Genomic DNA, 15,720 nt, shown 5'->3' with positions numbered 1-15,720 from the left:
TTAAGAATAATTAAATAACAGCCTCCTTCATGGTGACAATAAACATTTGAGTTGCACTTTCAAAGTCAATTTATATTGTCAATATAACTACAGATTACAACTTAATTTCTAGTTCACAAATTATTTTTTCACCTCTCATCTTATTTGATATTTGTAAGAACCCTTTGTTATTTAATATTATACTCAAAGTAAGAACTTGGACTTGGAGACCTCCTCCTCCTTTAAGTTGAAGCCTCCTCTGAGGAGAGATACTCCGAAGGAGTCCAGGATAAGGGTCCTTATTGAGCTGTTAATGGGAGGGGACTGAATTTTGGGATGACTCTGGAATACAGAGGTTAGTAAAATATTAGTAGCTATTATTTATCATGTATTTATTATGTACTATTGAGAGGACTAGCTGGATTTCCTAGGCTAAGAATCCCTAAGCCTAGCTGGGAAGGTGACCACATCCACCTTTAAACACGGGACTTGCAACTTAGCTCACACTCGACCAATCAGAGAGCTCACTAAAATGCTAATTAGGCAAAAAGAGGAAGTGAAGAAATAGCCAATCATCTATCGCCTGAGAGCACAGCAGGAGATATAAACCCAGGCATTCAACCAGCAAAGGCTATCCTCCTTGGGTCCCCTCCCTTTGTATGGGAGCTCTGCTTTCACTCTATTAAATCTTGCAACTGCACTCTCTTCTGGTTCATGTTTGTTACAGCTGGGGCTTTCCCTTGCTATCCACCACTGTTGTTTGCTGCAGTCGCAGACCCACTGCTGACTTCCATCCCTCTGGATCAGGCAGGGTGTCAGCTGTGCTTCTGATCCAGCAGGCACACATTGCCGCTCCCAATCAGGCTAAAGGCTTACCATTGTTCCTGCACGGCTAAGTGCCTGGGTTCATCCTAATCGAGCTGAACACTAGTCACTGGTTCCACGGTTCTCTTCTGTGACCCATGGCTTCTACTAGAGCTATAACACTCACCACATGGCCCAAGATTCCATTCCTTGGAATCCATGAGGCCAAGAACCCCAGGTCAGAGAACAGGAGGCTTGCCACCATCTTGGAAGTGGCCCGCCACCATATTGGGAGCTCTGGAAGCAAGGACTCCCCAGTAACACTATTTGCTACTGTGTCGAATATCGTTTCTCTACTTCCTCTTTTTATTTTGGAATTGCCTTGTAATCTAAAAAATGTTGTGAATGTGTTCAGAATGCCTCTTTTATAGTTTTCCCTTAAGTGGTGGTGGTGGACAAACTTGAAGACATTAACAAAAACATCATTTTCATTTAGTCTTAGATAACACCAAGATGACACAGTAAGTAGAGTTGGTGGGCTAACTCCTAATGGAAGCCTGGGCACATAACAGAATGTAAAGGCTTTTCCAAGGATGAATCACTGGTGAAGCTTCCCCTTCAGGTTGTATATGTTTGCGTGTGTGAAAATGTGTACAATCCAAGTTTAACTTGGGAATGCTTAGCTCCTTAGGAATTTGCTGTTGGGTTAATAACTCTTCCCTCAATTACCTAGGTTGGAAAGTCCTCAAATTTTACCTTAGATCAGGATTGGCAAACTTTTGGCAAAGGGACCATATAGTAAACATTTTAGGTTTTGTGAGCCATAAAGATCTTTCTCCGTCACTCAGCTCTGAAATTTGTAGTGTAAATGCAGACACAGACAATATATAAACAAAGTGCCTGTTTTCCAATGAAACCTTATTTACAAAAACAGGTGAAAATTGCATTTGGCCTGAGAGCCAGCTTGCCGGACCACTGGATTAGATTCTCAAGGTCACTTTCAATTCTGAGGTTATGGTTTTGCCAGATTATCAGAGTTATTCATTCCTCATGAGTTATGGCAGGAGAACTCCTTTCATCCTGAAACCAGAAGTCTCTCTTTGTACATGCAAATGGCCCATCAGGGTATTTTCCTAAACAAAGGCATTTCCCTCAGAAGAGGAATTCTGCTGCTACTGTTAAGATAATAAGTACACCACAGATGGTGCTTTCATTTCAAAAACAACTACAACATAAAAAAGATATAACATTTCTGTTTAATTATTGCATTTCTCTATCCTATGACTTGATGATTTAGTTTGGCAGTGGTGCAAATTAATATTCAAGCTTCTGCTGGAACTCATCTGTTGTTGCTTTTGTTGTGGTGGTGATGGTTCTAAACATAGGCAGGAGGCAAGGTGAGAAAAAGATACATCAAACTTCTTATCGATCTCGTTTTGGCAGATTCAAAGAGTTTATATTTAAGCCTAAATTTAAATAAGCATTTTCATATTATCACTGCCAGTTTTAGAGTGTTTCACTGGCACAATAATTGTATTATCCAACTGTATAGAAACTATCAATTAGACGAGGACTGCTTTGAGAAGGAAAGTAGGGCTCCTCTTTGATTCTTGCTGCTTTGTATTGGGGTCTCATATTGAAGGCTCACAGGTTTCCCCGTGGCCCCTTGACCCACTCAATGTTGAAAAACAAAAACCAAGAAATAGTTGCCAATGTTAAAAGGAGAGTATATGTAGAAACTTACATTTCTCACTTCCTTTGAAAAATCAGATCTTCTAAAGATCTAAGGTTTTTATTTTCACAGGAGAACAATGTGAGGGAGAGTGCTTTTTGAAAAACTCATTGCTTCTACCTCTGTCTTCATCTCCTCACCACAGCGCCTGAGTCAGAGGCCATTTGTCCTCATTATGGTGCCATGCTCATGCCAGCTTGCCTCACTCCTGTATCTGCCTGGTCATTCGAGGCATTTGAGTTTGTGGCCTGTGCTGTGCACATTATCCCTGGAGATCTCATCAATTACAATTATTTCCACCTACTGGACTTGAAGTAGTTCTACCTATTGGACATTTTCATTGCAATCTGTCTTCCTAAAGCATACTGCAGGATTGAAGCACAAAGTATGACTGCAATTACTCTCAAGAGCATTTTTGTTTATGTTGGTCAATGTCACTTTTTTAGGTCCCTTATAAGGAAGTACCTTTGAAAAGTTCATGCCAAGAAACTTTTCATTTTCAAAAAAGAAAATATTTTCTTTCTTGAATAATTTTTATAGCATATAGTCTTTCTCTTTTTGTCCTGGCTACCAGAAAGTTCAGAAGTCAGTGTGTCATAATCCTGGTAATATTTCTCCCCTTACTTTGTGTGTTCTGGTTCTCTATTTATAATATTAATACTAACTATTAACGTGAACACACACACACTCATGTTCTACAAACAACTTTCAGGTTCAATCTTGTGAGAGATTAGGGTTGAAAACATCAGTACAGACATGTTCTTAACTTTTCGAAATCATCCTCCACACTGACAACAGATTTGTATTTATAAAATACTAATCAGGCCATATTATTATTCCCTTACCTATTCAGGAATTCAACATGTCTTCCTCTCACTTATAAGAGATCTATAAGTGAGATCTATAATTTGTTTATTAGAGTGTCCAAGACCCCTTATTACATTTCTCAAACCTATCTTCCCATCCACAACATTCTCCAATTCTGTCCCACAAAGCCTGTATCTCAGTGATGAACTACTTACAGTTCTCCAAATGTACCAGGCCATTTCCCACCTCTTACCTTTCACAATACCATTTACTCCCCATATACTCACTGTAGTATTTTATAGATAAGTCACTCATAACAAATATATTGTTCTGTCATTTTTCCATGAAATGTACGACTACTCTTATTTATCTTGGTATATTTCGTGCTGAATCCAATATTTTGTGTAAAACTGTTTTCATTGACTGATTGTGTAGCTGACTTTTGATTTGGTGAGATTTTCACAGAATTGAAGTAACTGATCAGTATATATTTTTTGACTATAAATAATGAGAAACTTTTAAAGAATAATTATTGAGTGCTTACTGTATACCAAGTTCTCTTCTAAATGTGTAATATGTATTCATTCACTCGATCACCCTACCTACCTTACTGCCCTATGATTTTTGTCCTCATTTTAGAGATGAGGAAACTGAAGCCCAGAGAGATTAAGTAATTTCCCCAAGAACACACAGCTAGTAAGGAGTGGGGTCAGGGTTGAATCCTACGGTCTGCCTCCACAGGTGATGTTTATCTGCTCCACTGCTTCCCATTTACACGTTGAAAGTGTATCACTGATGACACCAAATAGCAACTAACCTCAACTTCCATTGGTTATATTGGTTCTACAGGAAACGCTGGGGTTGAGACTTCAATATTGGATGAACAGATTAACTTCTCAAAAAGTCTTGAGAAAATGTATTAGACAATAACATCTTTGAATGTAACATGTGCATGTGTGTGTGCATTAATTATTTAGCCACAAACAAGAAGGCTGAAAATATACCAGTCTCCACTATCACAAGCAACTGAAGGCAGTAGTTCTCAGTTGTGGAAGACAGAAAGAATCACCTATCTGTGAAGTCACGGGCACAGCTCACAGAAAGGTGTTGTGGAATTGACTTCCTTAGAGTCCTAGGATGTGAACATTTCATCTGAAAAGATGTAGTGTCAGAAGTCCTTAAGGTATCCACCGAGAATAAACTGCTTCCTCTACATCAAGCATCTTTTTCTCTTTCATATTCAACATAGTGGATTCAGAATGGAGACAATACATCCCTAAGTTGCTGATGGTATTGCAAGCACCATTCATCATGTTTTGGACATTAAGGCAGTGATGATCAGAAGGGAATCCTGTGGACCTACGTTTCTGGTGTTTGTAGCAACAGGATGAGCATCAGTGAGCGAGGTTCTAGGCAGAGACACCTGAAGCCCAGGAGGCGGAGCCAGGTTCCTCTGACTTCCTCTAAGTTATCCACTAGGTCGGCTCTTACCATCTCACTCATAGCTGATTTTGAGATAGGTTTTTAACTCGTAAACAATATGCTTATATGCCCTGGCCTGTCTCAGTAAAAAGACAAGTGAAATGCTAAAGTCTAATCCTTTTGTTTTAGAAGGTATAGTTTCAACCAATATATTTATTAGTCTCTTGGGGAGAAGCCAGATTTATAGCTTTCCATTTTGTTTTACTCACCATAAATGCATGAACATGTACTGTTTTATCAATCTTTTTTTTCTGGCACATGGCCTGGACATTGACTCAGTGAGACTGTCATTTATTAGTGAGAAAACTAATAGGATATTTGGAGATGCAGAACTCAGTGGAAAGCCAGAGCATTTATTTGGATGGGGTCTTATTCTAATCTGAGGTAGCATCATCAAGAAGAAATAAAGATCTCCATAAATTGCTCCAGGAGAGGGCTAAATCTGTCATTTGGCTATTGCAATTTCATCGAATTGATCATTGTAACTATCATCTTTGTCTTGAAAAGCATCTGCCACTAACAAAGCCTGTTCCCCTTGGAAAACTATTAGCTCTCAGTGAATTAAAGTTATGTAGCACACTGAATAAATTGTCTCCTGCATGAGACAGCATTTGATAATTCACACTTTTATGGGAAATATTGAAAGGAAATTTCTACATGACATTAGGTCATGTTCCTAATTACAGTTAGTATAAAGCCAAGCTGTTAAAGTTTTAGTTTTTAGCCCCTAAGGAATATTTTTCAGAATGGGTATACAACATTTTTAGAAGAAAAACAAGTTGTTATTTTCTGCAATAATAAAATCTATTAAAAATGAAAACTTTGTGTATATTTTTTAGTCCAGTGGTATTTTTAAAAAGATCAAGGACAGTAAGGATCTATTTTCCATCTATATTTATATACATATAGAATAGCACAGTGTTAGACCTATTTAAAACTAGCTAAGTGTCTTTCATGGTTTATAACCAGACAGGTTGAATTTCAAATTTACTTTTAATAGAGGACTATCAAAAATGCATATGTAGATTGTACCCTTATCAATTTTTTTATTAATGTTGCATGGGATTATATTCATTATTATTCATCCCAAAGTAAGAAGTATATAAAAATCAGCTATGAATATTTCTGACATTAATAATAGTTGTAAAGTAGCAAGCTTTGTGCTGCTCATCAATTAATGTAGTCCATGGCATTGAGCACAGTAGTATTTAACAAACTGTATGCTTTCCGAAAATGCTGGGTGGTTTTTCAGTTGGAGCAGCTTTTGATGTTTATCTTCAAGAGTTCAAGGTTTGGAGCCCCATTGAATTATTTTCAGCTCCTGTCACTATGACCAGCTAACATGACACCTGACCTCATCTGGTATACAACAATAGGTCTAGTGGCTGGCAAGTAAGCCAGCTGATTGTCATGGTTTTAGTTTGAGGTTTCAGTTTGTTCCTTTGGAAGTAAAATGTATCACCCTACGATTTCAGTGATCCAAGGAACAACTGGCAGCTGTTAAGAGTATCGTATCACTGTTCCTATGGAAACATGTAAAATGGATTATAAAATACCTGAAATGTGTATTTTGTTTGGTTCACTTTATTGTGAATATCTGATGCTACTTTAATGATCCCTTTCTGATTATACTCTGGTTGAATTATCTTCTGTTTAAGTTAAATCTTTAGTTTGCTCATATCTTCTGTTTTCTTATGATATACTTTTGCTTCTGTATATTCTCAATAGTAGCAGATTCTTCTCAATTTATTGTATATTTAAAAAATGTATAGACAATTATTGTGTGCAGGAAGGGGTATATCTGGTCCTCCATGCCAAAGGACTCTTTCACCATCCTGGGAAACGTTCTAGAGAATGAATAGAATGTACAGTGAAGATCAAGTTCCTTCCTCTAACCTTTGTTTCCTTTTCTCTCCACAGGAACTTTTTACCCCTGAATGCAAGTTTAAAGAATCTGTTTTTGAAAATTATTATGTAATCTACTCATCCATGCTGTACAGACAACAGGAATCTGGTAGAGCCTGGTTTTTGGGATTAAACAAGGAAGGGCAAGCTATGAAAGGGAACAGAGTAAAGAAAACCAAACCAGCAGCTCATTTTCTACCCAAGCCATTGGAAGGTGAGTATTATGTATGCATTATTATTACACAGACTTATTACACATTTTATTTTTCAAATTGATAGGTCTACCAAGGCTATAAGAAACCCTCACGAATGCTGGAAATGTCATTTATTTTGATCTGGGTGATGGTTGCACAGATGCCTACTTAAGTTATTCATTTAGAATTTGTGCCCCTTATATACTTTACCGTATTTGCAAATGTATGTGTACCAGGAAAAATTTCTTCTCTGCCACCTCCAGTGTCTCAAATCCTCACTGCTACAGCCACTCTCTTAGATAATTTAATTAATTAAAACAATTTTAAATATGTAATGATACAAACCTGTGATAAGTGTATTAGAAAAAGATAATACGTATATTAGAAAAAACTAAGTTTTGAGTGTGGAATCAAAAGTGTTTTCCATTTTGATATTATCTAGGTGAAAGTAATTACTTACTTGTGAATTATTATAATTACAGAAAATTAAGAGATAATAGCTTGACTCTTAAAAAACTCACTGATGTTACACATCTGCTTTCAAATTGCGTAATTCTTCACTGTATACAGTTGTAGCATTACTTCTTTTACTAAAATAATTTATCCACATTCATTTGCGTACAGGAAGGGATATATCTGGTCATCCATGCCAAATGAATAGAAACTTCACATTTACTTCAGATACCCAAAGAGCAGGCTACAAAGTTTTTTTAATTAATCAACAACATCTGCACCTCTCTCATTAATTATTCTGCCAAAAGTGTCATTTACTTTTATCTATGTAACATTTGAAAATTACAAAAATATTTGATTTTAGGCTATTCACATGTGTTTTCTATTCAAGTACTTTTGTTTACTCTTTTGCAGAAGATCAGATCTACAATAACTCAATAAATATTTTAAGCTAGCTTGGACAGCTCATTTTTCTTTTTGTGTTTTATTCCTACAGGAAAGACTTAGCCATCAAGAGAAAATGCATATTGTTTTCATAATGCATATTCTCTATATTGAAATAAAAAAATTAAAAAATTTGAACAGTCAATTCTTCATCATCTGTGAGGGTATAATTAAGTTTCAGTTTGCCTAAATTCAGAAAATCACTCTTGTTGGCTAATACTACTTTTATAATTTCAATGATGTTGACTTACTGTCATTCTTAATTATATTTTTCTGTAGAACAATTTATTGAAACCGAAACAGCCACCAGGGCCTATGTAGGAAAAGACAAATTATTCCATAGTCTGTAATATGAGTGAATTATTCTCAGTATATAGTGGATCATAAGGATGATTAGAATAGAAAGAAGTTAGAGGATTTCCCTGTACCTCCCAAAAAACACATCAATGATACACTTTCATTGTTTTAAATAAATTTTGATAACATTGGACTCACCAATATTTAAATGCAAATAAAAAATGTAAAAATAAGGCCACAGATGCTCTAACAAGATCATGGTTTATTTGCCACCTTGCTTTATCTCTTTTCACTCATTTTATGTTTTGTTAACAGTTAAGAATTGACTAGATTTTTAGAACCTTACCTTTTAGCTGCAGAAATGTAACAAAACCCAAAAGGGCTGTTATGTCATTTAACCGAGGTAAAATTTGGGAACCAGTTATTTTGCATATCCTATAGAAAATATCTGAGACAATAATGATGTAGTATAGAATGGTATTTGATATTTCACTCATGTGTTTAATTGTTATGTGTTTTGTGTGTGTATATATACACATATATATATGAGAAAGAAACAATAGTTTTCATTTCAAAAAATTAGCAGAAGTACTCTAAAAAGAGTTAAGGGGGTAGGTACTATAATGACAGAGGTTATCACGTTGTTTACTTGATAGAGGAAAATTAATTTCAAACTTTCAAAACCCATACCGAATATAAATTATGTTATTGGAAATGTTAGGACAAATTAAGTATCTGGTTGATTATTGGTACTCTAGGGCGTTCATATCTTTGATACAACTTCACTACATAGAAAATCAAGGTCAATGCTTCATGCTTTTTCTCCTAATTTAATTAATAGTAGGAGTGAGGGATTGGAATGTGCTTTCAGAATACGCATTAGTTCCTTTTGCTACCTTAGCAAGTTATTTAATAGAAGCCTTATGTATATTTGCAGTTTTAAGTATGTGTGCTGATGAAAACTCACGTGCCGCATTGATACTAATGGCCACATTCTACCCCCTTGAACATAGAGAATGCATATGGTAGTTCATCTTAACTAAACCTAAGAGCTCTTTGTAAAATACCTTAAACTTTCCAAAACCTGAAAAGCAGTTTGGGCAGCTTGAATGCACTTGTATTCCTGATGGCAGATGACTTTAATCCTTAGTTTTCCCCAAGCATTAGTCACTCTTATATGTCCTTTCCTGGGACTTGCAAAAATCATTTTCTAAAAAGCCACATGAACTACTGTGATTATGTCACCAGACACTATTTAGATAATTCCTCAGTTTTTATTTAGATAGTTTCAGTTGCTGTCTTGCCATTCTGTTTCTGCCCCTATATCATGTCAATTATTAGATTTTTAATAACGTAGCAGAAAATGAGGCGTTGCCTTCTGCTGCTCAAGGGTCTCTTTCCATGATTGTAGGAAATGAACATTGAAATGATAATCTCCTGAAGGCTCTGGCTTATGGGAAGAGAGTTATTTGTTATTATTTTGTGTAGCTTTGAAGTTGACACTAGTATGACTATGTTGCTTTTGAACCACATGAGAGGAAGTAATTTAATGTTCTAGGATGTAAATACCGCAGCTCGCAAAGATTGATTAAAGTGAATGAGAAGTTCAGGTGTTGACATTAGTGTGCAGTGGAAGGGAAGTCTGAGTTTTCTTTTTTGAGAATTAAGTTAAATGCCTGTCATTTTCCTATAGAGTGTGTGTGTGTGTTTTACATCATGGACCCACAAAGAGGCCATAGCTCCCATTTAAACCTTCTGTCCTAGACAGAAATCCATGCACACTCATGTACATGTTTTAGGTATACAGACCAGAGAATGTGAAGGGAGTAATGTCCTCTGCGGGCTGGAAATGATTGCGTTACCACAGGAATTCCTTCTCAATGGAATTGCTTTACTTCAGGGAAAACAGAGATGGGCAAACTGCAGTGGTCTGTGCATGTATGGATGGACCATTCTCACACCTAACCAAGCAATGTTTGCTTTTCCTCCTCCTTTCTTCCCATCACTAGTTGCCATGTACCGAGAACCATCTTTGCATGATGTTGGGGAAACGGTCCCGAAGCCTGGGGTGACGCCAAGTAAAAGCACAAGTGCGTCTGCAATAATGAATGGAGGCAAACCAGTCAACAAGAGTAAGACAACATAGCCAGATCCTCACAGGTGTTGTGACTTATTCGTCCTGAGCACAGTTGAGTGATTTATCCTCACCAGACATTCCTGCTCCGTGGCTGAAGAGCAGCAGGAAGTAAGCTAATGCTTACTCTTTGCTGTCTCCGAACTTCTCTGTTGCAAGTGGATAAATCTCAACCTGTTGCGCCCCCCACAACAAGAAGACACCTGGATAACCAGCTAAACTCAGACCATGGAATGCCCTACCAGATATGGAATGCCTTTTTAATATCTTTTCTGTGACTGTGACACTTCATGTGAATGACATACTTCACAAGTACACTCGATACCTTGCCTGCTGACAGCTACCCATAATCCTTTTTGAGTCCTGTTTCAGCGAAATCTATGTGTTTAAGTTCAATTTTGTAGCACACAAATAATATTGAGTAATTTCTAGTTAGACGCTGTAAACCTGTGCTATTATGGATTTCTCTTCTTCCCATTTTTACAGGGCTGCTCGCTCCACTGTCTGTGACCTTTTGCAGGGATTTTGTTCCTCTAAATCTTAAATGTTGCCGTTGGCTTAGGTCGGAGAGCAATCAGGGAATCAGGAAGCCTTCTAAACCTATTATTACAAATTGCATCTATAAAGATTAAGATTGTTGTCTCTGGCTCACACTATGGATTAAACACACATATACGCTCTGTTCAGTAGCAGATACTGTGCTCCCAAGGTCGGCATTGCCTGGGTGGGAAAATGGCTCAAACACAATCCAGGGAAGCTCTCTATGATATGTGTTTGACATCCCCCTCTAGTTTCTTTGTGTGTGTGTGTTTTATACATATCACAAGCTTACTGGTAATGGTAACATTTGCCTTGCCCAGCGAGCAAGACCCACTGGTTTTTGAGAAAGTGGGTCCAAAGATTTCTGTAGGCCTTGTAGGCCTGATTAAGGTTCATTTTTCATCTATTAATTCTCATTATTTGGAAAAAAAAAAAAAAAAAAAGGAAAACCTATAATTACAACCTACAAGAATTGCGCTACCTAAATCCATTTCAGATATACTCCGTCCTGTTTTTAATGAACCAAACTTAATGCCATCCCCGTTTCTGGCTGCGTTCCCCTCATACTCAGCAGAGCATGGGCAAGACGGCTGTTGTGTTCTTTCCTGCAGCAGCAATGCAAACGTTAGTTATAAATTAGACTTTAATATTTTTGGTGTTTAATGACAAGTTTTTAAACTGGACATCTTAGGAAAAATATTTTTTTTAGCTCAGCATGCTGAGTCCGGTACTGTGTATTTCACCAGTACATGCCTCTAACTCAGCATTTGGGACTCCTGTTGCCCAGTGGCTGGGTTAGAGGTGCCTTGCCATGATCTCAGAATACCGTCTGTTGAATTATCCTAGATGAAAATAAAGGCAAACCAACAAACACATCCATCCATCAGGATTTTGGTCCATTCCATTTATTTCCTTTTGTTTTATTTTGCATTCTTAATTTCCTTTTTAATTTAATACTGTTTGAACTCTGAGCTTAGGGAAGACAACTACCAAGAAAGGCCAGGAACAGTTGACTACACAGTGAAGATTCCATGCAAAATGTTCAATACTGGATCTAAAGGGGTTCATACTAAACTGTTTGGGACTATATTTGTTAACTCTGTGTACACCTAATAAAATTCAATGTTTTCTTCTCAGAAGAGTTCATTGAGACCAAACTGAACCTCATTTATTGAAAATTATATGTGGGATCAATGGACTGGCCTCTTGTTATTCTTTCTATGTGGGAGGATGACCCAGTCATCATTTTCCCCATCTGCACTGTATTTATTGGGAAATTATTTTGTCACTGCTTTCATAAATCTTCATGACAGCCCTTGCCCAGCATTAAAAAATTCTGGCCTGCTTAGCTGATTAAAGGTTTAGTATAAATTTAACTGTTTATGCTTATTTCATTTTCATATTGGATTCTACTTGAATAAATAAAAAGTTAGCAGAATGTTTGAGTAGATTTATTGTCAATGATGCTAAATTACAAATATAACAAAATGATTCCTTTGGTCATTTTTGATTTGGTGTTATGTCATTTTGAAGCCTATTGTTTTTTAACAGGATCACTTAAAATAACTTCCATTAACCAATTATTTTCAGAAAACATATATCCCATAATATGTGGCCAACTATGAGTAATTAACTTGTAATCCAATCAAATGGGCTTATAGACACTACTTATAGCAACACATCACACACACACACACACGTGCACACACACACACACAGCAAACAGCCCCAGCTGTTTTTGTGACTGATAATCAGCCCTACTTGCTGGTTTCTTTGTCCCCTGCAAGTCTGTTTATTGGTTTAAATTAAGATTTATTTTTGTAAATGACTGAGATTTATGTAAATGTGTATCTCTGTTGTGTTTTATATATGGGGTGTCTATAAGGGCATTTATCCCTATGAAGGATGTCAAATACTTTCTTCTAATATATGTTTAGACATATTGCAGAGGGGTCCTTGTTATTTGTAATTGAGTTAGGTCATTTACTTTGTGTCTGGTCTCACCTGTTGCATGGGAAGAGGACAGCACTGATGAGCTGCATGTAGTAGGTACCTGTGTATCAAGAACTGTTGGTATGTATTGCTAATCTGCATACAAAGAGTTTGTCTGCATTGTACAGTTTCTGTGTTTAATATCATTTGTTGTATTCACAAATACAACATATTGAATAAAATATTTATATGAAGGCATATTCAAAAACATCAAACAACTTTATGTAACAAAATGGCATTGCATTACCCACCAATATAGAGAAATGTCATGTAAATAAGTTGGTAAACTCAATTTCCCCCTTTACCATGCCAAAGAAAATTTTAGCTCTTTGATGATACCTCTCTTGCTATTTGTTTGGGATAAGACTTCACCATTTTTTCCCCTCAGAAATTAAGTTTGCTGTTATTAAGTAAGTGCAATCTGTCACTACTGATGTTCCGTATAGTAAATCTGATGGAATTCATTTGTATTTAAAGACCGTGTGTTTTGTACCTCCATGTGCATATGTCCATTGTATCAAGTCTCTATAATACTCCATTCCTTCTGCATGCATATCTGGTGTGGGAGGGTTATTTCTACTGACTTGTTATAGTCGCTGATTGCTTTGCCAGTCCCTCAACAATGCTCGGAAATGTCAATTGTTTTGATATTTCAAGTGACAACATTTTTGTTTTCTAATATAAGATTGCTTTTTAAAACATTTTGCTACCACTTTACTTGGAAAAATTAGAGAAGACATGCAAATTCTCCACCTTATGTAAAGAGCAAAATGGAATTGAGCATTATTTCATTACAAATCCTGAAGAATTTGGAGATTCCTGCTCTAAATGTTTGCTTGTCCTGAATGTTTTTGGGTAGGAGTGGCTTAAAGAGATACACAATGGGTCCAAAGGACTCCTGCTCCAGTTCTTCTAATAGTTTGCCTCTTGGGGAGCAAGCAGAGATTCTTTATCATACCTAGCCACTTGCTTAATGCTTTAAGCACTAAAAGTTATTTTTATCAGGATGAACAATATCAGATTTGGTTGTCTTTAAAAGCAAAAACCAAAAACTTCTTATTCTTTAAGTTAGACATGTATCACTTCATTTAAAATTATCCCCCTAATATTATATAGATCATTAACATTTGATACATAATCAAGAAGAGACCACATTGACTAACATCCAGTTGAGACGAAGATGAAAAAATAATTGAAATTTTTTTTTCCATTTTAGTTCAGAACAAGGCTATATCGAGGGAAAGCGAGTGGGCTAAATCCTCAATATTTTTTTTCCAAAATGCAGGCATATCAAAATCCAGGATGTACATTGTCTTACTTTGAGGGAAATAGTAGTCATAGCTTAAGTTTCTTAGCCTACAATGTGACACATAGGGCCTTTCACTCTCTTGAATACGGAGTAGGGTTTCAAAGTATTGACAGTTGAGTCTGCAAACTAAGCCTGAGTTATATTTTAGTTTTTTCTTTTTTCTTGGTTTTCATTAAGTCTAATTCCAATATCTCCTGGCAGAGATTGTATTTGCATTTGAAGTACTGGAGGGCAGTACTTCCAAAGTGCTGTTGGAATCCAGATAAACTCAAGGAGCCCAGAAAGACAATGGGTATAATGGCTCTCCTCTCATGACTTAGTACTTTAGTTGACTTTTTTGAAAAAGTAATTGGGTAGAATACCTCAGTGATGATTTGCCAAACAAGCAGGGTTAGTGCCAACACCTTCTCTAAACTTGTTGCATCTCTTCCAATTGACATTAATCCCACAGCAACTTCCTAAAAACAGGAAAAAGCCAATGAGATTTGCTTCTTTTCTCTCACCCATTACAAGTTTGTTCTCGCCCTGCTTGTTTTTAGGAGGGAGTTTCTATCGTAGAGTTGAAAAAGTACAAAATCATATTTAAAAAGGAAAGAGTCTATGTCTTTACATGTAACTATTTTATTTTTTCCAATCTAAATTCAATCACTTCTTAACAGATATATTGGTGTTTGCATTGCTGGCATCAAAACCACACATACACACACAAACACACACATACACACAAAGAAACGGGGGATAGAAATAAGTAAAAATAAAATATTTCTGTTTTCAAAGAAAAAGCATTCCTTAGAGTTTAGGTACCATGAAACTTATGCTATAATACAGTTCCAGTACTATGGTTTCCAACTAAATGAACACTAGAACAGAGCTGACAACATTTTCATCTTTGTCCTAAATTTTAGATGAGTCACATTTTGAACTTTATGGTATGCTAATTTCTCCAATATCTAAATTCTTTTCCTGAAAAAACAAATGCTGAGGACATTTTTGACACTCTTCTTACATGAGACTATGAAAAAGAGCAGCACTTTTGTTGTAGTTGTTGTTGTTAATAAAAAGGATAATAACATACAGAGGATTATAAGAAAAATAAGACACACCTGAGGTTTTCTGATGAGCCGTAGAGAATCAAGGACAGTTCCAGTGGCGCTGAGGCTGACAAAGTACTGCCCAGCTGCTAGCCAAATCCACCCTTAATTTGTTTTTGTACGGCCTGGGAGCTCAGAAGGAATTTTTATTTTTTTACAGCTTTAAAGTATTAAACAGAAACCAACAAAGAAGAATATGAGACAGGGATGTATGTGGTCCATAAAGTTTAACTTTCTGGTCCTTGATAGGAGGATAACCGCTGTAGTAGGGAAATCCAAAGGTCATTTGTATTACGATAGCTAGATAATATAATGAATTCCACTGTCTGTGCATCAGCAAATACGTCATCAAAATTGCTACAAAACAATAATAATAGGTTGTTTGCAGCTTAAAATGTTTAGGTAGTGAAGAGGAAAGAATATAACCTACATTATTTATTGACTACTTATATTTCCCTCATTTTACAAAAAAGATATATCAATTTACATAATAATAGAACTACAATATGGTTGCACTCCTTAATCTCAGGATAGAGATAACAATTTTATAAATCTAT

At 36.3% G+C, this 15,720-nt stretch overlaps 1 protein-coding gene across 2 annotated transcripts in view; it reads left to right on the top strand.

Annotated features, from left to right (window-relative positions):
• The window catches only part of FGF14 (fibroblast growth factor 14), a 675,122-nt gene extending 659,503 nt beyond the window's left edge, over positions 1–15,619 (top strand). For both annotated transcript variants that reach the window (XM_007960815.3, XM_007960816.3), the window contains exons 4-5: positions 6,725–6,923; positions 10,107–15,619. In XM_007960815.3, the coding sequence (XP_007959006.1) occupies positions 6,725–6,923; positions 10,107–10,243 (336 nt within the window). In that variant the 3' untranslated portion in view covers positions 10,244–15,619. The remainder of the gene's footprint in view (positions 1–6,724; positions 6,924–10,106) is intronic.
• Positions 15,620–15,720: the final 101 nt, after the last annotated feature.

The sequence above is a fragment of the Chlorocebus sabaeus genome, chromosome 3, assembly GCF_047675955.1.
Source record: "Chlorocebus sabaeus isolate Y175 chromosome 3, mChlSab1.0.hap1, whole genome shotgun sequence".
NCBI lineage: Eukaryota > Metazoa > Chordata > Mammalia > Primates > Cercopithecidae > Chlorocebus > Chlorocebus sabaeus.
This window is presented reverse-complemented; position numbering and strand designations above follow the sequence as displayed.